We start from the raw sequence: 25,978 nt of genomic DNA, 5'->3' as shown, positions 1-25,978 counted from the left end.
ATGGACATAGTTCAGTTTACTCGCTTACATCTCAGACCACTGCAACTATGCATGCTCAGACAGTGGATAAATGTAATCAAAACACAGAGGCGCAACATGTGTAGGTCAATAAAAACCACTGAATCCAAACTGGTCAAGATACAGGGTACTCACAAACATGAAGGCACTCTCTTGTGCCTATTAGGGGCATGCTGGTATTCAATCAGCAAACCAGCTGGCTGTAGAAGAGTCGTGGTGTCCTGTAACAGCGGATCTCCGGAACGGCAAACCTTGCCTGGATGGCTTCCTACGAGTTGGAGAAGGGGAGAAAGGCTGAACAGCCCTTGGGTTACTTGAGAGGAGATTGATACACACACACACCAGTCTTTGTAAATGGTAAAACTGATATTTATTATTGTACAAAATAAAAATACCAGCAATGTAACAAATTAAAATCAAAATCTCCTATATCATACAGAGATAGAAAGCGACGCGTTTCTCGGGGGTAACCCCGTTTCCTCAGGCTTGTGTACTCTAACTGTGTCTTAGTTCCCCTTAAATAGGGCTCAGTAACCACATGTTTTCAATAAACACTCCCCTTCCTTCACATAAACCAATAGAACCCTTCTTTTCCCCACACACCCACTTGTTGCAATGATTAAACTATTGTTATTAATTATGTACCCAATTGTAATTGTTCTCCTAATTCCCTAAGAACAATATTGTACAAGTAGGTGGTAGTGCAATTTTCTAAATGTTATCTTTAGCCGATCATGTACAAATTTACGAATGTACCTATATAAACAAGCTACGTCAGTGAAGTCTTGTTAGCCAATCCTAGCCATATTTTAGGAGGCTTGTGTTACATGCTACATCCGATTTGGTCTGTGTCCTAATGGTAAATGGACTACAAGTACCATAATGCCTGCATGTTTAGTTTGTAGGTGTAATATCGCCGGGATGTAGTGATTTCGATCGCTGTCTGGTCTCCATGGATACCCGCTCAGGCGGATGTGATGTAAGCACTAGTGTATGGGACAGGGACTCAATAGTATTTCCCTAGTCTATACGTAATGTGCCCAAATAGTGATTGGTCAATGTGGTGTGTGTGGCCAGCCATCTGATTGGCTAAAAATGAAAACTTGCCAAAATATGTCATATAGTCACGAAAAAGTGACTGGAAGATAATAATCATCACTATGTATATATCTATAAATATAGTTCGCAAGCACCCTTAAACGGTGTATTGTTTCTATGAATAAATACACAGAAAAAACAATACTTGCAAAAATGTGATTGTGGGTGCGCAACTGAAAATCGAGTTGTTAGATGATCGGCACATGTATATGTAATGCATAAAAGAACTCGATCTGTGGTATAATGTATGTGTATATTAAACACAATACTAGGGGGTGTAGTGGACCCAAAAAATTGCTACTATGCTCGTAATAATTTTGTTGGAATATAAAAGAGCATGTACGCAAAGGAAATTAAGGTAGTCTTTTAATATGACTAACCATATCATAAGTATAAAGTGAGTGCATAAGTGCATGTCGGTGTAGTGCATCTGATATAAAGAGATATACTGGTGCTATAAAGAATAAACTAAGGCGTGGGTGCATACATAAACAATTGAAATCTAACTATATATAAAAATATATCTCAAGGATACCTGCCTAATTAATAATAAGTAACTTCTAAGAAGATGATGTGAACATACATATTAACATATATGAATAGATAAGTTGTCTAAAGTGAAAATTAGTATGAATTAGTAACCTAAAACCCATGTTATATAAGTGAGTGTCCTGAAGTTCCATCTATTTTTTATAATATTTTGTGGCCTCTTTAGATATTATGTACACTGGACTTTCACCCCCCACTTGTTGCTTAATCATATACAACAGTGAGTTTTATAAATATGGTTCATTCACCCCCATTATTATCTATATACCATTGATCAGAATGATCACTATAATTATATCACATAATGGAACTTCAGGACACTCACTTATATAACATGGGTTTTAGGTTACTAATTCATACTAATTTTCACTTTAGACAACCACTACCACCTACTTGTACAATATTATTCTTAGGGAATTAGGAGAACAATTACAATTGGGTACATAATTAATAACAATAGTTTAATCATTGCAACAAGTGGGTGTGTGGGGAAAGGAAGGGTTCTATTGGTTTATGTGAAGGAAGGGGAGTGTTTATTGAAAACATGTGGTTACTGAGCCCTATTTAAGGGGAACTAAGACACAGTTAGAGTACACAAGCCTGAGGAAACGGGGTTACCCCCGAGAAACGCGTCGCTTTCTATCTCTGTATGATATAGGAGATTTGATTTTAACACACCCAGCTGTAATTTGTTACATTGCTGGTATTTTTATTTTGTACAATAATAAATATCAGTTTTACTATTTACAAAGACTGGTGTGTGTGTATCAATCTCCTCTCAAGTAACCCAAGGGCTGTTCAGCCTTTCTCCCCTTCTCCAACTCGTAGGAAGCCATCCAGGCAAGGTTTGCCGTTCCGGAGATCCGCTGTTACAGGACACCACGACTCTTCTACAGCCAGCTGGTTTGCTGATTGAATACCAGCATGCCCCTAATAGGCACAAGAGAGTGCCTTCATGTTTGTGAGTACCCTGTATCTTGTCCAGTTTGGATTCAGTGGTTTTTATTGACCTACACATGTGGCGCCTCTGTTTTGATTACAGTTATCCATCTTAGAAGTCACATCATTTTTGGAGTGAAGACCGAGAGCTGCCTTTTCCTTATACGGACTTTTGTGGGACTTTCTCCATATACCTCGTACATAGGCCACTACTTAGTGCCACGTGTGTATATATATCCATTTGTATACATTTTTTATATATATATATATATATATATATATATATATATATATATATTTCATTCTTGCTTATTTATTTTTTTACATTTTTTAACATTTATTTAGCGTTATAATATGCACGTCTAACACCTGGGCAACTTTTTGTATAGCGCCTCCTATAGGTGATCTGTGTTATTATTAGTACAGATTTTCCGGTTTATATATGCTCAGACAGTGGCATGGGGATTATGCAGATTTATCTCCTCAGATAAATCTGGATCAGGAGACCAGAGATTATCTTCTTTGGTGGTTGTAACAGGATCACCTGTCCCAGGGAATGTGTTACCGCAGGCCAGCGTGGGTTATAGTGACGACAGACGCCAGCCTTCTGGGCTAGGGTGCAGTCGGGAATTCCCTGAAAGCACAGGGTTTGTGGACTTAGGAGGAGGCCCTCCTACCGATAAATATTCTAGAACTGAGAGTGATATTCAATGCTCTTCAGGCGTGGCCTCAGCTGGCTTCGGCCAGATTCATCAGATTTCAGTCGGACAACATCACGACTGTGGCTTATATCAGTCATCAGAGGGGAACAAGGATTTCCCTAGCGATGATCGAAGTTTCCAGAATAATCCGATGGGCAGAGACTCACTCTTGCCATCTATCCGCAATCTATATCCCAGGGGTAGAGAACTGGGAGGCGGATTTTCTAAGTCGTCAGACTTTTCATCCGGGGGAGTGGGAACTCCATCCGGAGGTGTCTTCTCAACTGATTCAGCTATGGGGCACACCAGAATTGGATCTGATGGCGTCTCGTCAGAACGCCAAACTTCCTTGTTATGGGTCCAGGTCAAGGGATCCTCAGGCAGTACTGATAGATGCTCTAGCAGTACCCTGGTCGTTCAACCTGGCTTATGTGTTTCCACCATTCCCTCTCCTTCCGTGTCTGATTGCCAGAATCAAACGGGAGAGAGCTTCGGTGATTTTGATAGCACCTGCGTGGCCACGCAGGACTTGGTATGCAGACCTGGTGGACATGTCTTTTCCACCATGGACTCTACCGCTGAGACAGGACCTTTTGATTCAAGGTCCGTTCAAGCATCCAAATCTAATTTCTCTGCAGCTGACTGCTTGGAGATTGAACGCTTGATTTTATCAAAGCGGGGTTTCTCTGAGTCGGTCATAGATACTTGATTCAGGCTCGAAAGCCTGTCACCAGGAAAATCTATCATAAGATATGGCGTAAATATCTTTATTGGTGCGAATCCAAAGGTTACTCATGGAGTAAGATCAGGATTCCTAGGATTTTGTCCTTTCTCCAAGAAGGATTGGAGAAGGGATTGTCAGCTAGTTCCTTAAAAGGACAGGTATCTGCTTTGTCTATTCTATTGCACAAGCATCTGGCAGATGTCCCAGACGTTCAGGCTTTAGTTAAAATCAAGCCTGTGTTTAAACCTGTTGCTTTGCCATGGAGTTTGAATTTAGTTCTTAAAGTTCTTCAAGGGGTTCCGTTTGAACCCATGCATTCCATAGATATTAAGCTTCTATCTTGGAAAGTTCTGTTTCTAGTTGCTATCTCTTCAACTCGAAGAGTTTCTGAACTATCTGCATTACAATGTGACTCGCCTTATCTTGTTTTCCATGCTGATAAGGTGGTTTTGCGTACCAAACCTGGATTCCTTCCTAAGGTTGTTACTAACAGGAATATCAATCAGGAAGTTGTTGTTCCTTCTGTGTCCTAATCCTTCTTCTAAGAAGGAACGTCTGTTGCACAACTTGGACGTGGTTCATGCTTTGAAGTTTTATTTGCAAGCAACCAAAGATCTCCATCAAACATCTTCTTTGTTTGTGGTCTATTCTGTAAAGCGTAGAGGTCAAAGGGCTACGGCTACCTCTTTCCTTTTGGCTGAAAAGCATCATCCGTTTGGTATATGAGACTGCTGGACAGCAGCCTCCCGAAAGGATTACAGCTCACTCTACTAGAGCGGTGGCTTCCACATGGGCTTTTTAAAACGATGCTTCTGTTGAACAAATTTGTAAGGCTGCGACTTGGTCTACGCTTCATACCTTTTACAAATTTGATACTTTTGCTTCTTCGGAGGCTATTTTTGGGAAAAAAGTGGTGCCTTCCGTTTAGTTTCCTGTCTTGTCCCTCCCTTCATCCGTGTCCTAAAGCTTTGGTATTGGTATCCCACAAGTAAAAATGAAACCATGGACTCGGTACATATTGCAAAAGAAAACAAAATTTATGCTTACCTGATAAATTTCTTTCTTTTGCGATGTACAGAGTCCACGGCCCGCCCTGTCTATTCAAGACCGATAGTATTTTTTTTATTGAAAACTTCAGTCGCCTCTGCACCTTTATAGTTTCTCCTTTTTCTTCCTAAGCCTTCGGTCAAATGACTGGGGTTGGAGTTAAGGGGGGAGCTATATAGACAGCTCTGCTGTGGGTGCTCCCTTTGCCACTTCCTGTAGGGAAGGATAATATCCCAAAAGTAAGGATGAAACCGTGGACTCGGTACATCGAAAAAGAGAGAAATTTATCAGGTAAGCATAAATTTTGTTTTTCTGCAAAACCATCTGCTGCTAACAGCTCCTAAGCAATCAGTGTTGACGAGTTTCACTGCCTGCTTTTTTCTCACTCAAGTCCGTGTCAGGAGGGCTGCTGTAAGACTGTCGCACTTGAGAGGCTGTGTTCTGTTCCACTGCATGGATCTTGGAGGTAAGAACGTTTCAATTTTTACACATAAAATGCTACAGCAGGGTCACAGTGTGGCTCCTTTATACCTTGATAGGATCCAGGGTTAATATCCTCTGAAGGGGGTTTATTTTACAGTTGGGGTTAATCAATGTATTAATTATTTAGATGCTGCTTTGTGTGATTATTTTTTCCTGGGCTGATAGACTGTTTTTGACTGGAACAATCAGGTTTCACTTCTAAGTTTCACTTTTGTTTTTGAAAGTGTTGCACAGCTTCTATTATGCTGTACTTGTAATAACAGGGAAAGTACTGTCTTGCACTCCATGTGACCGGGGTGGTCTATGTTCATTTCCTCCATTCCGGCTGAGAATTGATTTCCTCTGTTAACTGTCTTGATCTTGGGAGGTGGTGAGTGCCCCAGCCATTGATAGTATAAAGGTGCAGTTTTCTATAATTTAAAAACATTTTTATTTGTGTCCTCCTGTAGGCATAACCTGAGCTATGGAGTACTCTGACATGTTAAAAGGTACTCCTTTACTAAATGATACCTGTTAATATTATGAGTAGGCCGTGGTTTTCCCACCCACTCAATTATGTTCCATATGCCTTAACACCGTTATAATGTCTTAGAAGAGAGACAAGCCTGCTTAAGGCTCTTAGTCCCTCTGACCCGTCCCGTGAGATTACTGCCCTTGCTACATTATTTACTCCACATGCAGTTCCCTGTAGCACATCTAATCCTCCATCCGGAGGGGGCCTTCTTCCTGCGGACTTTGCTGCGCAATTACAAACGGCAGTGTCTGTGACCTTCAGTGCATTACCTCGCTCTAACAAACGCAAGAGAGAGGTTAAACCTAACTCTCCTGATCCGGAGTCTTCTAAATATTTATCAGACTTAGCTATTATGTCCCAGTTATCCGATGATGAGTTAACCTCTGTGGCTTCCGAGGGTGAACTTTCTGGGTCGGAGTCCTTAGCGTCTAAGCCTCCTGCTGCGGAGGAACTGTCCTTTAGATTTAAAATTGAGCACTTGCTTTTTTATTAAAGGAGGTTCTGCCTATGTTAGAGGTTCCAGAGGCCGTGCTGCCTTAAGAACCTATGATACCTAAATTAGTCAGAGTTTACAAAGAAAGTAAAGTTCCTTTTGACTTTTCCTGTGCTGGTTAAGATGGCGAACATTAAGAACAAATGGGAAAGAATTGGTTCTTCCTCCCCCCTCGTCTACTTTTAAAAAGAAAAGAAAATAGAAACCTTTCTGAGAAAGATGTTTCAATATACAGGATTTTTGTTTCAACCGGCGGCTGCCGGAGAGGCTACCTACTGGTGTTGGAACTCCATTGAGGTGGAATCTTCCCTCGAGGAAATTCAAGACAGAATTAAAGCTCTGATAATTGCTAATTATTTTATTTGTGATACGAACATGCAAATGCCTCTGGCTTTGTGGTCCTAGCCCGCCGGGCGCTCTGGTTGAAGTCTTGGTCTGCGGATATGACTTCTAAGTCCCAACTCCTTTCTCTTTCCTTCAAGGGAAAGATTTTATTTGGTCCAGGGTGCCTTCCTACCGGAAGATGAGAAGAAAAAGTCTAAGGGATGACAATATTCTGATGTTCCGTTTGTTCTGACAAATCCCAACGACACATCCCTCCTCCAAGCCCGAGCAACCCAAGAGTACTTGGATGCCGGCTCAGTCCTGGAATAAATCAAAGCAGAATAAGAAGCCCACCGAAAACAAATTGGCATGATGGGGCAGCCCCTGATCCGGGATCGGATCGTGTAGGGGGCAGACTGTCTCTCTTTTCAGACGCCTGGTTCAAGGATGTACAGGATCCGTGGGTTCTTGAGGTGGTATCTCAGGGATACAAGATTGGCTTCAAATCTCAACTGCCATGGGGCAGATTCCTTCTCTCGAATCTGTCTACCAGACCAGAAAAGAGGGATTCCTTTTCTAGGGTGCGTTCAGGATCTATCCTCCTTAGGAGTTACTATCCCGGTGCTTATTGAAGAAAGAGGTTTGGGGTTTTATTCAAATCTTTTCATGGTCCCAAAGGAGGCAACTTTCCGCCCAATTCTGGACCTAAAGTGTTTAAACAAATTTCTCAGTGTTCCTTCCTTCAAGATGTTGACGGTAAGGTCCATTCTTCCTCTAATTCAGTTTATGACCACTATAGAGCTGAAGGACACTTACCTTCAAGTTCCAATCCACATGGAAGACTTTCAGTTCCTGAGGCTTGCATTCCTGGACCAGCACTTCCAGTTCATTGCCCTTCCGTTTGGCCTAGCTGCTGTAACAGGAATCATTACAAAGGTTCTGGGGGCTCTTTTAGCAATTGCCAGAACTCAGGGTAATTGCAGTAGCTCCATACTTGGACGATATTCTGGTGCAAGCACCATCCTTTCGTCTTGCAGAAGAATTCTCGGAGTCCCTTCTCAGTCTTCTTTGATCACATGGATAGAAGATAAACTTGGAAAAGAGTTCTTATTCCAAGTACCAGGGTGGAATTCCTGGGTACTATAATAGACTCCATATCCATGAGGATTTTTCTAACAGACCAGAGATGTTGCAAGATAAATTTGGCATGTCTTGAGCACCTTGAGTCCCTTTCTGGCTCAGTGTATGTAGGTGATTGGTCTCATGGTGTCCTGCATGGACATCATTCTTTTTGCCAGGTTCTGTCTCAGACCTTTACAACTGCATGCTGAGACAGTGGAACAGCAATCATTTGCATCTGTCTCAACAGGTTGTATTAGACAGCCAGTCGAGAGAATAGCTCTCTTGGTGGCTCTGTCCAGATCATCTGTCCTGAGGGACATGCTTCTAAAGACCATCCTGGGAGATTGTGACTACGGACGCAAGCCTATCCAGATGGGGAGCTGTTTGGGGTGCCAGGAAGGTACAGGGGTTGTGGACTCAGGAGGGTGTCCTCCCTCCCGATCAATATTTTGAAACTACAGGCAATCTTCAAGGCCTTGAAGGCTTGGCCACTTCTGGGTTTGTCCCAGTTTATCAGATTCCAATCAGACAATATAAACTCGGTAGCTTACATCAACCATCAGGGGGGAACGAGAAGTTCCATGGCGATGAAGTAAGTATGACAGATTCTGGAGTGGGCGGAGGCCCACAGCTGTTAGCTGTCAGCGATCCATATTCCAGGTGAAGACAACTGGGAGGAGGATTTTCTCAGCAGGCAATCCTTCCATCCAGGGGAGGGGTCTCTCCATCCCGAGGTGTTTGCAGAGATATGCAGTAAGTGCGGGACGCCCGAGATAGATCTCATAACGTCCCATCTCAATACCAAGCTACCCAGATAAGGGTCGAGGTTGAGGGATCCCCAAGCGGATCTAATAGATGCACTAGCAGTGCCCTGGAGGTTCAGATTCCTATATCTTCCTCCATTACCGCTTCTTTCTCGAGTGGTGTCCCACATCAAGCAGGAGCAGGGTATCAGTAATCCTGATTGCTCCGACATGGTTCGCGGATCTAGTGGGGATGCTCTCATCTCCTCCGTGGAAGTTACCTTGATACAAGGTCCATTTGTTCATCAAAATCTAGATTCTCTGAGGCTGACTGCGTGGATATTGAACGCTTAGTCTTAGCCAAGAGTGGTTTCTCTAAGAGTGTCATAGATTTTCTTCAAGCTCGTAAACCAGTTACTCGGCGTATCTACCACAAGGTGTGGAGGACCTACTTTTCTGGTGTGAAGAACGTGTTTTTTCTTGGCACAGAGTTAAGGTTGTCAGGATGTTATCTTTTCTCCACGGTGGGCTGGAGAAGGGCCTTTCTGCTATTTCCCTGAGGGGACAGATTACGGCCCTGTCGGTTTTATTGCACAAGAGACTGGCTGAGCTTCCAGACATGCAGTCCTTTAAGGCTCTGATTAGGATCAGACCTGTGTTAAGATCTGGGGCTCCTCCTTGGAGCCTAAATCTTGTTCTTCGAATTTTGTAACAGGGTCCACTTGAGCCTCTGCATTCTGTTGACATTAAATTATCTTGGAAGGTTCTCTTTTTATTAGCTATTATCTCTGCACGCTGAGTTTCTGACATCTCTGCTTTGCCATGTGAGCCCCCTTATCTGATTTTTATTTTTCCGTACTAAATTAGGTTTTCTTCCTAATGTTGTGTCAGATCGCAATATCAATCAGGAGATTGTGGTTCCTTCCTTGTGTCCTAATTCTTCATCGAAGGAATGCTTACTTCACAATTTGGATGTGGTTCTCGCCTTGAAGTTCTATCTTCAGGCTACTAAGGAGTTTAGACAATCTTCCTCTGTTGTCTATTCGGGGAAACGTAAGGGGCAGAAGGCTACTTAGACTTCCTTATCTTTTTGGTTAAGGAGTGTCATCCGCTTAGCTTACGAGACAGTGGGACATTGTACACCTTAAAGGATAAAGGCTCATTCCACTAGAGCCAGTGGCTTCCTTTTTGGCCTTTATGAACAATGCCTCTATGGATCAGATTTGTAAGGCGGCATTCCTGGCTTACATTTTCAAAATTTTACTAGTTTGATGAAGCAGCTTTCGGGAGAGAGGTTTTGCAGGTTGTGGTGCCCCTTTAGAATAGGGTACGCCTCTTCCTTTTTGTTCCCTGCCGTTATTCATTCAGTTTCCTCTGGAGCTTGGGTATAGTTTTCCCAACAGTAAGGAATGAAGCCGTGGACTCTCCCTATCTTAAGAAGGAAAACCTAATTTATTCCTACCAGATAAATTTCTTCCCTTCTGGATAGGGAGAATCCACAACAGTCCCCTGTTATTTATTTTATTCTTCTGGCACCATTTATACCCTAATGTTTCTCCTACTTTTCCTTGTTCCCTCAGCAGAATCCTGGGAGGGATATTTAAGCCTTTGGATGGGGGGGTGTCTTTGCCTCCTCCTGGTAGCCAGGTGTTTATTTGGTAAGCATAAATTATGTTTTTTGGTAGTTTGTTAAAGCCAATACAGGAAATATATTTAGCAGGGTTAGCTTTGAAAAGTCGGCAGGGGGAATTTCCAGCTTTTCAGAATTGGAAAATCTCCACTTTTGAGAGAGAGTATGAAGCAAAATTGTTTTATTGCACACAACTAGAACATCTCAAGGTGGTTACTTTCCCTATAAATAACTATGCTTACATGTTTTCTCATAGCATTTTAAATCTATTGATAGTAATCATGGTTTATTTTTGCAGGAAATGTTGAGGGATTTAAATCTTGAGGGAATGAAATGTGGCCTTCCAATGCTGGCAGTGTCATTGGCCTTAGAAGGAAAAGCAAGTCACAGGGAAATGACCTCAAAACTCCTTCATGATCTCTGTGGAACTTTGCTGAGTACAGAAGATGTTGAAGTTTCATTTGATAAACTTCTTCAGGATTTGTCTGAGCTGGTTTTGGACACTCCCAGAGCACCACAGGTTTGTGCACACACATTAAGAATTAGATAATCTCTCTTAAAAATACAGGTAAATAAAATGGGACTTTTACCTTAAACTGACATTTAGCATTAATATATGTATATTTGTGTGTATTTCCATAGTATATCAAGTTGTATAAAATCACTATTCATGCTGTCATGTCTCTGTATCATTTCTTTTGTACAAGGGTGAAAGTCCAAGAGACATGACCTGTCAGATTATATCTCAGTCCATGAGGAGGCTAAAACACCCCTATTTGCAAAGAAGAAATCCATACAATCTCTTCCAATAGAGGGCGCTAATCAAAAGATAATAAATAAATAAATATAAATATATATATATAATGAATAGAATATCAATACAATAACTCAATATAGATATATTAAAATATAAACAATTGTCAAATTATTCAGTTGGTAATGAGTGTATATAAAATTAGGTTAAATGATAAAACGTCTGTAAAAAGGAAATAAACTTTCCAATCAATGGGTAAACACCCACTTGTTAAATGTATGCAAAGCTCATAAATATAAACAGCATAGTCCCAACACATATGATGTCTGAAGTATCCAAGGGTTATTTCAAACTTCTCTTCCAATTGGAGGATTCTTCTGAGAATCCAAACAAGTGCAGCACTCTCTTTACACCTTGGTGACAGATAATCTAGTACAGAAATACAAAAACATAGAGAGGCGCATGTGTGTATCAGTAGTAAATGGTGTTGGATAATTGCAGATAAACCCCTGTGTCAGGGTACTCACATTTCCCAGGAGCACTCAGACAGTGCTATTAGGTGCAGGCTGGATATTTTTACAGCAATCCAGCTTACTGTTCTGTCGAGTGCAAACACTCCCAAATGTGAATGCCCAGGAAAGCAGGATAGCAGGTATCCTAGTAACCTACCCCTTTAAGAAGGTTTAGAAATTGTGTGGTTAATTCCTTATATGGACCCACACTAGCATACACATTAAATGATTAATTTATGATTCAATATTAATTGTATAGTCAGGTTTTATAATGTTTTATTGTTAGTATCATATATCATTTATACACATTCAGATATATTTTGGCATATTAGCGACTATGTGCACATTATATTTAGGATCACAGGTCCACATTCGATTATCACACCAGTTTACTATGTATAATATATCTACACCATTTAGGGATCTTTATATCACCTTCTTTTTGTTTATGAATTTAGCGTAGCTATTAATGCTTTTATATTTTACATTACACTTGCAGTCACGCCCCTTCATAGTCACGAGACCGGAAGTAAACAGGGTCTCTTAGCGTAAAGACTTAACAAGACACAGCACGAATGAATCTCAAAATCAGCAAGAAGATTCTTCTATATATATTTGAAAGGTACATTACCATCAGTACAGTATGATGATTGTCACATATAATATTCTCACATTGCACATTTTTATTATGATCTTCAAAAAGTGAAACATCGCACTTTTTTCACTTTGTAACATTGCTAAATGAATACAAATTGATATAATACATGATGCACTGAGAGGATACCAATACCATTAGAGTGCCAGGTCAGTCTAATTTATTTTATTTTATTTTTCCTTTGAATCTCAGTTGATTAAACTTTTCTTAGCAATGACACAAAGGGACTATTACTTTATATTTACACTTTATTCTTGTAACACTACCTAGTAGCGAATCACTGTATTCACACCTTCAAGATTTTACAAATATATTTGATCACAATGAAGTCTTTAAGACAAATATTTTACACACTATAGATAGACCTATTTTTTTTTTTTAGAATGTGTTCCAAACAAAGGGTTAATTTGAAGATACCACTCCATTGTGTGTGAGGGTGGTTCTCAGGTGTTTTTTCTGTTTGTTCTGATTGGTAAAGGTTTAGTAAAGCATGTATTTAAAGGCTAATCATAGCCCTATTTTGTATGCCTGATGAAACAGCATTTGAAGCGCTGAGAAACGCGTAGCATTTTCTTCTGTTAAGTGTGATCAGTCCACGGGTCATCATTACTTTTGGGATATTACTCCTCCCCAACAGGAAGTGCAAGAGGATTCACCCAGCAGAGCTGCATATAGCTCCTCCCCTCTACGTCACTCCCAGTCATTCTCTTGCACCCAACGACTAGATAGGATGTGTGAGAGGACTATGGTGATTATACTTAGTTTTATATCTTCAATCAAAAGTTTGTTATTTTAAAATAGCACCGGAGTGTGTTATTACCTCTCTGGCAGAGTTTGAAGAAGAATCTACCAGAGTTTTACTATGATTTTAGCCGGAGTAGTTAAGATCATATTGCTGTTTCTCGGCCATCTGAGGAGAGGTAAACTTCAGATCAGGGGACAGCGGGCAGATGAATCTGCATAGAGGTATGTAGCAGCTTTTATTTTCTGACAATGGAATTGATGAGAAAATCCTGCCATACCGATAAAATGTCATGTATGTATACTTTTCACTTCAGTATTCTGGGGAATGGTACTTCACTAGAATTACACTGTAAGAAATACATAAAGCTGTTTAATAACTAGAGATTATGTTTAACGTTTTTGCTGGAATGTAAAATAGTTTTCATTTGCTGAGGTACTGAGTGAATAAATGTTTGGGCACTATTTTTCCACTTGGCAGTTGCTTAGTCTGTTTTCTGACAGTTTCTGTTCTCCCTCACTGCTGCGTGTAAGGGGGAGGGGCCGTTTTTTGGCGCTTTTACTATGCATCAAATATTTCAGTCAGCAACTCATTGTATTCCCTGCATGATCCGGTTCATCTCTACAGAGCTCAGGGGTCTTCAAAACTTATTTTGAGGGAGGTAATTTCTCTCAGCAGAGCTGTGAGAATTATAGTTTGATTGAGATAAAAAACGTTTATTCTGTAATTTGTTTCCTGCTTTCAGAATTTGTTATCTTTGCTAATGGGATTAAACCTTTGCTAAAGTTGTGTTGTTTACAAGGATTGAGGCTATAACTGTTTCAATTTATTAATTTTCAACTGTCATAGATCTTCTGTGCTTCTTAAAGGCACAGTACGTTTTTAATAATATTCTAATAGAATTGTATTCCAAGTTGCAAGTTTATTTGCTAGTGTGTTAAACATGTCTGATTCAGAGGAAGATACCTGTGTCATTTGTTGCAATGCCAAAGTGGAGCCCAATAGAAATTTATGTACTAACTGTATTGATGCTACTTTAAATAAAAGTCAATCTGTACAAATTGAACAAATTTCACCAAACAACGAGGGGAGAGTTATGCCGACTAACTCGCCTCACGTGTCAGTACCTGCATCTCCCGCTCGGGAGGTGCGTGAGATTGTAGCGCCGAGTACATCTGGGCGGCCATTACAAATCACATTACAGGATATGGCTACTGTTATGACTGAAGTTTTGGCTAAATTACCAGAACTAAGAGGTAAGCGTGATCACTCTGGGGTGAGAACAGAGTGCGCTGATAATATTAGGGCCATGTCAGACACTGCGTCACAGGTGGCAGAACATGAGGACGGAGAACTTCATTCTGTGGGTGACGGTTCTGATCCAAACAGACTGGATTCAGATATTTCAAATTTTAAATTTAAGCTGGAAAACCTCCGTGTATTACTAGGGGAGGTGTTAGCGGCTCTGAATGATTGTAACACAGTTGCAATACCAGAGAAAATGTGTAGGTTGGATAAATATTTTGCGGTACCGGCGAGTACTGATGTTTTTCCTATACCTAAGAGACTTACTGAAATTGTTACTAAGGAGTGGGATAGACCTGGTGTGCCGTTCTCACCCCCTCCGATATTTAGAAAAATGTTTCCAATAGACGCCACCACACGGGACTTATGGCAAACGGTCCCTAAGGTGGAGGGAGCAGTTTCTACTTTAGCTAAGCGTACCACTATCCCGGTGGAGGATAGCTGTGCTTTTTCAGATCCAATGGATAAAAAATTAGAGGGTTACCTTAAGAAAATGTTTGTTCAACAAGGTTTTATATTGCAACCCCTTGCATGCATTGCGCCGGTCACGGCTGCAGCGGCATTCTGGATTGAGTCTTTGGAAGAGAACATTAGTTCAGCTACTCTGGACGACATTACGGACAGGCTTAGAGTCCTTAAACTAGCTAATTCATTCATTTCGGAGGCCGTAGTACATTTAACTAAACTTACGGCGAAGAATTCAGGATTCGCCATTCAGGCACGCAGGGCTCTGTGGCTAAAATCCTGGTCAGCTGATGTTACTTCTAAGTCTAAATTGCTTAATATACCTTTCAAAGGGCAGACCTTATTCGGGCCCGGGTTGAAAGAGATTATCGCTGACATTACAGGAGGTAAAGGCCATGCCCTGCCTCAGGACAAAGCCAAAGTTAAGGCTAGACAGTCTAATTTTCGTTCCTTTCGTAATTTCAAAGCAGGAGCAGCATCAACTTCCTCTGCACCAAAACAGGAAGGAGCTGTTGCTCGCTACAGACAAGGCTGGAAACCTAACCAGTCCTGGAACAAGGGCAAGCAGGCCAGGAAACCTGCTGCTGCCCCTAAAACAGCATGAATTGAGGGCCCCCGATCCGGGATCGGATCTAGTGGGGGGCAGACTTTCTCTCTTCGCCCAGGCTTGGGCAAGAGATGTCCAGGATCCCTGGGCGCTAGAGATAATATCTCAGGGATACCTTCTGGACTTCAAATACTCTCCTCCAAGAGAGAGATTTCATCTGTCAAGGTTGTCAACAATCCAGACAAAGAAAGAGGCGTTTCTACGCTGCGTACAAGAGCTCTTGTTAATGGGAGTAATCCATCCAGTTCCACGGTCGGAACAGGGACAAGGGTTTTACTCAAATCTGTTTGTGGTTCCCAAAAAAGAGGGAACTTTCAGACCAATCCTGGACTTAAAGATACTAAACAAATTCCTAAGAGTTCCATCGTTCAAGATGGAGACTATTCGGACAATTTTACCTATGATCCAAGAGGGTCAGTACATGACCACTGTAGATTTAAAAGATGCTTACCTTCACATACCGATTCACAAAGATCATTACCGGTACCTAAGGTTTGCCTTCCTAGACAGGCATTACCAGTTTGTGGCTCTTCCATTCGGATTGGCTACAGCTCCAAGAATCTTCACAAAGGTTCTGGGTGCTCTTCTGGCGGTTCTAAGACCGCGGGGAATCTCGGTAGCTCCATACCTAGACGACATTCTGATACAAGCTTCAAGCTTTCAAACTGCCAAGTTTCATACAGAGTTAGTACTGGCATTTCTAAGGTCACATGGATGGAAGGTGAACGAAAAGAAAAGTTCACTCGTTCCACTCACAAGAGTTCCCTTCCTGGGGACTCTTATAGATTCTGTAGAAATGAAGATTTACCTGACAGAGGACAGGCTAACAAGACTTCAAAGTGCTTGCCGCACCCTTCATTCCATTCAACACCCGTCAGTGGCTCAATGCATGGAGGTAATCGGCTTAATGGTAGCGGCAATGGACATAGTACCCTTTGCACGCTTACACCTCAGACCACTGCAACTGTGCATGCTAAGTCAGTGGAATGGGGATTACTCAGACTTGTCCCCTTCTCTGAATCTGGATCAAGAGACCAGAAATTCTCTTCTATGGTGGCTTTCTCGGCCACATCTGTCCAGGGGGATGCCATTCAGCAGACCAGACTGGACAATTGTAACATCAGACGCCAGCCTTCTAGGTTGGGGTGCCGTCTGGAATTCTCTGAAGGCTCAGGGACAATGGAGTCAGGAGGAGAGTCTCCTGCCAATAAACATTCTGGAATTGAGAGCAGTTCTCAATGCACTCCTGGCTTGGCCCCAGTTGACAACTCGGGGGTTCATCAGGTTTCAGTCGGACAACATCACGACCGTAGCTTACATCAACCATCAGGGAGGGACAAAAAGCTCCCTAGCTATGATGGAAGTATCAAAGATAATTCGCTGGGCAGAGTCTCACTCTTGCCACCTGTCAGCAATCCACATCCCGGGAGTGGAGAACTGGGAGGCGGATTTCTTAAGTCGTCAGACTTTTCATCCGGGGGAGTGGGAACTTCATCCGGAGGTCTTTGCCCAAATACTTCGACGTTGGGGCAAACCAGAAATAGATCTCATGGCGTCTCGACAGAACGCCAAGCTTCCTCGTTACGGGTCCAGATCCAGGGATCCAGGAGCAGTCCTGATAGATGCCCTGACAGCACCTTGGGACTTCAGGATGGCTTACGTGTTTCCACCCTTCCCGATGCTTCCTCGATTGATTGCCAGAATCAAACAGGAGAGAGCATCAGTGATTCTAATAGCACCTGCATGGCCACGCAGGACTTGGTATGCAGACCTGGTGGACATGTCATCCTGTCCACCTTGGTCTCTACCTCTGAAACAGGACCTTCTGATGCAGGGTCCTTTCAAACATCAAAATCTAACTTCTCTGAAGCTGACTGCTTGGAAATTGAACGCTTGATTTTATCAAGACGTGGGTTTTCTGAGTCAGTTATTGATACCTTAATACAGGCTAGGAAGCCTGTTACCAGAAGGATTTACCATAAGATATGGCGTAAATACCTATATTGGTGTGAATCCAAAGGTTACTCTTGGAGTAAGGTTAGGATTCCTAGGATATTGTCTTTTCTACAAGAAGGTTTAGAAAAGGGTTTATCTGCTAGTTCATTAAAGGGACAGATCTCAGCTCTGTCCATTCTGTTACACAAACGTCTGTCAGAAATTCCTGACGTCCAGGCTTTTTGTCAGGCTTTGGCCAGGATTAAGCCTGTGTTTAAAACTGTTGCTCCACCATGGAGTTTAAACCTTGTTCTTAATGTTTTACAGGGCGTTCCGTTTGAACCCCTTCATTCCATTGATATAAAGTTGTTATCTTGGAAAGTTCTATTTTTAATGGCTATTTCCTCGGCTCGAAGAGTCTCTGAATTATCAGCCTTACATTGTGATTCTCCTTATTTGATTTTTCATTCGGATAAGGTAGTTCTGCGTACTAAACCTGGGTTCTTACCTAAGGTAGTCACTAACAGGAATATCAATCAAGAGATTGTTGTTCCTTCTTTGTGCCCAAATCCTTCTTCGAAGAAGGAACGTCTACTGCACAACCTGGATGTAGTCCGTGCTCTAAAATTTTACTTACAGGCAACTAAGGAATTTCGACAAACGTCTTCCCTGTTTGTCGTTTACTCTGGTCAGAGGAGAGGTCAAAAGGCTTCTGCTACCTCTCTTTCTTTTTGGCTTCGTAGCATAATTCGTTTAGCTTATGAGACTGCTGGACAGCAGCCTCCTGAAAGAATTACAGCTCATTCTACTAGAGCTGTGGCTTCCACTTGGGCCTTCAAGAATGAGGCCTCTGTTGAGCAGATTTGCAAGGCTGCAACTTGGTCTTCGCTTCATACTTTTTCCAAATTTTACAAATTTGACACTTTTGCTTCCTCGGAGGCTATTTTTGGGAGAAAGGTTCTTCAGGCAGTGGTTCCTTCTGTATAAAGAGCCTGCCTATCCCTCCCGTCATCCGTGTACTTTTGCTTTGGTATTGGTATCCCAGAAGTAATGATGACCCGTGGACTGATCACACTTAACAGAAGAAAACATAATTTATGCTTACCTGATAAATTCCTTTCTTCTGTAGTGTGATCAGTCCACGGCCCGCCCTGTTTTTAAGGCAGGTAAATATTTTTTAATTTATACTCCAGTCACCACTACACCCTTGGCTTCTCCTTTCTCGTTGGTCCTTGGTCGAATGACTGGGAGTGACGTAGAGGGGAGGAGCTATATGCAGCTCTGCTGGGTGAATCCTCTTGCACTTCCTGTTGGGGAGGAGTAATATCCCAGAAGTAATGATGACCCGTGGACTGATCACACTACAGAAGAAAGGAATTTATCAGGTAAGCATAAATTATGTTTTTTAGGGGGGTCTGTCACTATACCCCACCTAGCTTTGGTTCCTGTTTTTAAATAGCTTTTATGGTTTTATAATAAATTGGTTGTTGAACCTTTTTAACTGGAACCTGCCTCGCCTATCCTTTACCAATCACTTCCACTGGAAGTAATAAGCTGCTGGAAACCCTGCAGCTATGTGCTCTTGTGATTCCTGAATTGAGCTCCTGCTTTCCTGGGCATTCACATTGGAGAGTGTTTGCACTCAACAGAACAGTAAGCTGGATTGCTGTAAAAATATCCAGCCTGCACCTAATAGCACTGTCTGAGTGCTCCTGGGAAATGTGAGTACCCTGACACAGGGGTTTATCTGCAATTTTCCCACACCATTTACTACTAATACACACATGCGCCTCTCTGTTTTTGTATTTCTGTACTAAAAACACCCCTATGTATCTTTGCTTTAATTCCTTCCATATCTAGTGAGGTGAATTCTGAAGTGCTGATCTACATGTTGATAGGAGTTCTCTAGCCGATCCAAGACCCATTTCCCCCTTAGAAAACCTACTAAATTCAGGGAAGACAGAAGTTTTAGGCAGGCAGTTCAAATATTTTTCTCAGTGTGGAAATGTCACAGGCCTCCCAGATGAAATGCATTTTTTCCTTCCAATACACTAGTACAGTGTGCCCCTCCTATTGTGATCCACACCCATCCTCAGGTGAAATTCTGATTTATCTGCCATTCCCCTGGATTGTAGATTCTTTTCCTTCTGAGATCCTTGGCACCATGCGTGCACTAATTCATATGGGCTTGTCTACTGGAAGCTGTCATCTACAGCTTTGATAACCAACCACAGTAGGCAAAGGTGCTGACGGGGAAGTACCATGCACCTTCATAACCCACTGGCTATTGGCATAAACATGTTCACATTATTCTTGTAGCCTGGGGAACATAGACACTAGATATGCATTCTGTGATTCGTTCGCTAAATTAATGCCATATATGTCAGTGAGTAGTGGCATATGACTCTTTTTGGCGGCAGATATTTTTGTGTGTAAGTGCAAAAGCAAAGATCTGTGCAAATCCAGATGATTGTGTTGCACTTTGACATGAATAAATCTGGCACTGAAAAGAGCTGAATCCACTTGTCTAATAGACACATACACCACGCAACATCTACAGCTGTTTTAGGCTTTTTTTGGACAAATGTGTTACTGTCACTTTACATGTACTGTTATTGGCTTTAGTGCACACTGGAGTCTGGAAACTTGAGCTGCATCACTTTGCTCCACAGAGAATTACAGTATAGGTGATGAATATCTGACAGATGCACAAAAGCTGTATGAAAAAAAATATATGGTTAACCCCAGATTGGGAAGAAAAATAGAAAAAACTGTAAAATATTTAAAACTGAAATCCCAGTAAGGATTACAGAAAATGTGTACTGTCACTTTGAAGGGGCAGTAAAGTCAAAATTAAACTTTAATGATTCCGATTGGGCATGCAATTTAAACAAATTTCCAATTTACTTTTATCAGATTTGCTTTGTATTCTTTGTTGGATGATCTCCTAAAAGGGCAATCCACTTGGCTGTTGTACCTCTTGTGCTGAGTTTGTTTACTATTTCTAGACACGGTAATGCAAAGCAGAGTGTTCAGGGGATTGCAGCTTATCAAGGCTATTCCCGGTGGGGAATTTATTCATTTTTTATTACTGAGTTGATGGCTGTTATGCCTGCAGCTATTCAACGCAGATGTATCCAAGGGGCAGAAGGTGATCAATCGCAGGACTTTAGCTTATCAGGGACATCCCTCAGAAGTGAACTATTTAGTGTATCTAAATAACCCGCCGAGAAGAGGGGTTAATTTACAATTTAAGTTTTCCTCCTCTGAGGATGAATTTTTAGAAACATAGGATACCAATTCTGAAGAAATGTAGAGGAGGTGTCCTTTGATATCAGTCTTGAGTATATTTGCTTGCTTTGGAAGTAGATGACTCTCTTAATACAGACAGACAAGCAACCAGTCGTCTGACAACAATTCATTTTTGATTACACTTCCTTGTTAAAGGAGAATAAAACAAAATAGCAGAAAGCTTGAAAGTCTTTCACAGAAAATCCAGCTGATGGGCTTTGTTGAGGCTAGCTGTTAGAGTAGCTTGTGTAGCTTCAGCTACTGCGGTCTGTTGTGACAACCTTTCAGATTGTTTCTGAAGAAGCATTTCTGGAAGAGATCCAGGATCGCCTGTAATAAATCAGGACTGCAAACAGCTGTTAAAACGATATGGATTAAAGCAAAGAGAGCTGCCATGGTTGTTTTGGCAAGACAAGCAATATGGCTAAAGTCCTGGTCTGCTCACATGGTCTCTTAGAGCAGACTATTATCTCATCCCTTTCAGGAAATGATTATTTATTTTATCATTCTAATTACTAGTGGGATATTCAACTCCTGATCAGCAGGAGGAGGCAAAGAGCACCCCAGCAGAGCTGTTAAGTGTCACTTCCCTTACCCATAACCCCCAGTCATTCTTTGCCTCTGTGACAGGAGGATGGCAAAGATAAGTGTCTGAGAAGATTAATTCTTTAATGGGTACTTTTCCCTGCAAGCAAGGATTGGGGTTTGGCTCAGTCCATGTCTATCTCTTTAGTAAGAGTAATGGTGGCGTTTTAGCAGTTAGAATGCGGCTAGGTGGTCTTTGTTTTAATTCTAACATAATTGCTACACCTTTGCAAAAAGCCAGAATTAGTTACTCTGTTCTTTCTTTATCTACAGGTCCCTGATAGAGAGTGGAATATCTTTCTCCTACATAGGTGTGTCCGGTCCACAGCTTCATCCTTACTTGTGGGAATATTCTCTTCCCTAACAGGAAATGGCAAAGAGGCACACAGCAAAAGCTGTCCATATAGCCCCTCCTCTGGCCCCGCCCCCCAGTCATTCTCTTTGCCGCTCTGAACAAATTGGCAGTGAGGGAGGGGTTGTCTGAAGGAGAAATTTCTGACTCAGGAAATATTTCTCAACAGGCAGAACCTGATATAGTAGCATTTAAATTTAAGCTAGAACATCTCCGCGCCCTGCTTAAGGAGGTACTAGCTACTCTGGATGATTGTGATTCTGTGGTGATTCCAGAGAAGTTGTGCAAAATAAACAAATTCCTAGAGGTCCCTGTGCACGCTGATGCCTTTCCGATACCCAAGAGGGTAGCGGACATAGTGAATAAGGAGTGGGAGAAGCCGGGTATACCGTTTGTCCCACCTCCTATATTTAAGAAAATGTTCCCCATTGTAGACCCCAGAAGGGACGCATGGCAGACGGTCCCTAAGGTTGAGGGGGCAGTTTCAACATTAGCAAAGCGCACAACTATTCCTATAGAGGACAGTTGCGCTTTCAAAGATCCTATGGATAAAAAATTGGAAGGATTGCTTAAAAAGATTTTTGTTCAGCAAGGTCTCCTTCTTCAACCAATTGCGTGCATTATTACTGTCACCTCAGCGGCGTCTTTTTGGTTCGAGGAATTAGAAAGCTCGCTCCAGAAGGAGACTTCATATGATGAAGTCATGGACAGAATTCACGCACTTAAGTTGGCTAATTCCTTTATATTGGATGCCGCTTTTCAAATAACGAAATTAGCGGCGAAAAACTCAGGTTTTGCTATAGTGGCGCGCAGGGCGCTTTGGCTAAAATCCTGGTCGGCGGATGTGTCGTCCAAGACTAAATTACTTAATATTCCTTTCAAAGGTAAGACCCTTTTTGGGCCGGAATTGAAGGAGATTATTTCAGACATCACTGGGGGAAAGGGCCATGCCCTCCCACAAGATAGACCTTTCAAGGCTAAGAACAAGTCTAATTTTCGTTCATTTCGCAATTTCAGGAACGGACTGGCTTCTAACTCTGCAGCCTCTAGACAAGAGGGCAATGCTGCCCAGCCCAAACCTGCATGGAAACCTGTGCAAGGCTGGAACAAGGGTAAACAGGCCAAGAAGCCTGCTGCTGCTACCAAGACAGCATGAAGGGGTAGCCCCCGATCCGGGACCGGATCTAGTAGGGGGCAGATTATCTCTCTTTGCTCAGGCTTGGACAAGAGATTTTCCGGATCCCTGGGCACTAGAAATAGTCTCCCAGGGATATCTTCTAGAGTTCAAGGAACTTCCTCCAAGGGGAAGGTTCCACATGTCTCGCTTATCTTCAGACCAGATAAAGAAACAGGCATTCTTACATTGCGTAGGAGACCTGTTAAAGATGGGAGCGATACACCCAGTTCCAACAGCGGAACAAGGTCTGGGTTTTTACTCAAACCTGTTTGTAGTTCCCAAAAGAGAGGGAACTTTCAGGCCAATTCTGGATTTAAAAATACTAAACAAATTCCTCAGAGTTCCATCATTCAAAATGGAAACCATTCGAACAATCTTACCAACAATCCAGGAGGGTCAATATATGTCTACCGTGGACTTAAAGGATGTGTATCTGCATATCCCTATCCACAAAACTCATCATCAGTTCCTGAGGTTCGCCTTTCTGGACAAACATTACCAGTTTGTGGCTCTTCCTTTCGGTTTAGCCACCGCTCCCAGAATTTTCACAAAGGTGCTAGGGTCCCTTCTAGCGGTCCTAAGGCCGAGGGGCATTGCTGTGGCACCTTACCTAGACGACATTCTAATACAAGCGTTGTCTCTTTCCAAAGCAAGGGCTCATACAGACATTGTGTTGGCCTTTCTCAAATCTCACGGGTGGAAGGTGAACATAGAAAAAAGTTCCCTGTCCCTGTCCACAAGGGTTCCTTTTCTGGGAACAATAATAGAGTCTGTGGAAATGAAGATTTCTTCTGTTAAGTGTGATCAGTCCACGGGTCATCATTACTTCTGGGATATTACTCCTCCCCAACAGGAAGTGCAAGAGGATTCACCCAGCAGAGCTGCATATAGCTCCTCCTCTCTACGTCACTCCCAGTCATTCTCTTGCACCCAACGACTAGATAGGATGTGTGAGAGGACTATGGTGATTTTATTTAGTTTTATTTCTTCAATCAAAAGTTTGTTATTTTTAATAGCACCGGAGTGTGTTATTCCTTCTCTGGTAGAGTTTGAAGAAGAATCTACCAGAGTTTTTTCTATGATTTTAGCCGGAGTAGTTAAGATCATATTGCTGTTTCTCGGCCATCTGAGGAGAGGTAAACTTCAGATCAGGGGACAGCGGGCAGATTAATCTGCAAAGAGGTATGTAGCAGCTTTTATTTTCTGACAATGGAATTGATGAGAAAATCCTGCCATACCAATATAATATCATGTATGTATATTTTACATTTGAGTATTCTGGGGAATGGTACTTCACTGGAATTACACTGTGTATATAAGACTTTAGCCTATTTGCAAGCAACAGGCTTTTTAATAACTCTTAATTTATGTTAAACGTTTTTGCTGGAATGTAAAATCGTTTTCATTTTCTGAGGTACTGGGTGAATAAAATGTTTGGGCACTATTTTTCCACTTGGCAATTGCTTGATCTAATTCTGACAGTTTACTGATCTCTCTCACTGTTGTGTGTGAGGGGGAGGGGCCTTTTTTTGGCGCTTTTGCTACGCATCAAAAATTTCAGTCAGAAGCTCATTGTTTTTTCCTGCATGTTCCGGTTCATCTTACAGAACTCAGGGGTCTTCAAAGCTTGTTTGAGGGAAGTAATCTTCACAACAGAGCTGTGAGATTGTAGTTGACTGTGATAAAAAAAAAACAAAAAAAAAAACGTTTATTCTTTAACTTTTTTATGCCATCAGGGTTAGTTATTCTTTGCTAATGGGAACAAGCCTTTGCTAAAATTGTGTTTTGTTTTTACAAAGTTTGATGCTGTAACCTTTTCGGTTTATTGATTTCAACTGTCATATATCTTTCTGTGCTTCTTAGGCACAGTACGTTTTTCATTGTATTTTACTTGAATAATATTTCCAAGTTGCAAGTTTAGTTGCTAGTGTGTTAAACATGTCTGATTCAGAGGATGAGACCTGTACTATTTGTGCTAACGCCAAAGTGGAGCCCAATAGAAATTTATGTACTAACTGTATTGATGCTACTTTAAATAAAAGTCAATCTGTACAAATTGAACAAATTTCACCAAACAACGAGGGGAGAGTTATGCCTACTAACTCGCCTCACGTGACAGTACCTGCATCTCCCGCTCGGGAGGTGCGCGATATTGTGGCGCCCAGTACATCTGGGCGGCCATTACAAATAACATTACAAGATATGGCTACTGTTATGACTGAGGTTTTGGCTAAATTACCAGAGCTAAGAGGCAAGCGTGATCACTCTGGGGTGAGAACAGAGTGCGCTGATAATGCTAGGGCCATGTCAGATACTGCGTCACAACTTGCAGAACATGAGGACGGAGAGCTTCATTCTGCGGCTGACGGTTCTGATCCAAACAGATTGGATTCAGATATTTCAAATTTTAAATTTAAGCTGGAAAACCTCCGTGTATTACTAGGGGAGGTGTTAGCGGCTCTGAATGATTGTAACACAGTTGCAATACCAGAGAAAATGTGTAGGTTGGATAAATATTTTGCTGTACCAACAAGTACTGACGTTTTTCCTATACCTAAGAGACTAACTGAAATTTTTACTAAGGAGTGGGATAGACCCGGTGTGCCGTTCTCACCCCCTCCGATATTTAGAAAGATGTTTCCAATAGACACCACCACACGGGACTTATGGCAAACGGTCCCTAAGGTGGAGGGAGCAGTTTCTACTTTAGCTAAGCGTACCACTATCCCGGTGGAGGATAGCTGTGCCTTTTCAGATCCAATGGATAAAAAGTTAGAGGGTTACCTTAAGAAAATGTTTGTTCAACAAAGTTTTATATTGCAACCCCTTGCATGCATTGCGCCGGTCACGGCTGCAGCGGCATTCTGGATTGAGTCTCTGGAAGACAACCTTAGTTCAGCTACTCTGGACGACATTACGGACAGGCTTAGAATCCTTAAGCTAGCTAATTCATTCATTTCGGAAGCCGTAGTACATTTAACTAAACTTACGGCTAAGAATTCCGGATTCGCCATTAAGGCGCGCAGAGCACTGTGGCTAAAATCCTGGTCAGCTGATGTAACTTCTAAGTCCAAATTACTTAATATACCTTTCAAAGGGCAGACCTTATTTGGGCTCGGTTTGAAAGAAATTATCGCTGACATTACAGGAGGTAAGGGCCACGCTCTGCCTCAAGACAGAGCCAAACCTAAGGCTAGACAGTCTAATTTTCGT

General features: G+C 41.9%; 1 protein-coding gene across 1 annotated transcript in view; it reads left to right on the top strand.

Annotated features, from left to right (window-relative positions):
- PDCD4 (programmed cell death 4) overlaps nucleotides 1-25,978 on the top strand; it is a gene marked incomplete at its 5' end in the record, with an annotated part of 222,467 nt that overhangs the window by 62,574 nt on the left and 133,915 nt on the right. The window contains one exon of the mRNA XM_053692997.1: nucleotides 10,684-10,905. Coding sequence (XP_053548972.1) covers nucleotides 10,684-10,905 — 222 coding nt within the window. The remainder of the gene's footprint in view (nucleotides 1-10,683; nucleotides 10,906-25,978) is intronic.

Source organism: Bombina bombina, chromosome 9, assembly GCF_027579735.1.
Source record: "Bombina bombina isolate aBomBom1 chromosome 9, aBomBom1.pri, whole genome shotgun sequence".
NCBI lineage: Eukaryota > Metazoa > Chordata > Amphibia > Anura > Bombinatoridae > Bombina > Bombina bombina.
This window is presented reverse-complemented; position numbering and strand designations above follow the sequence as displayed.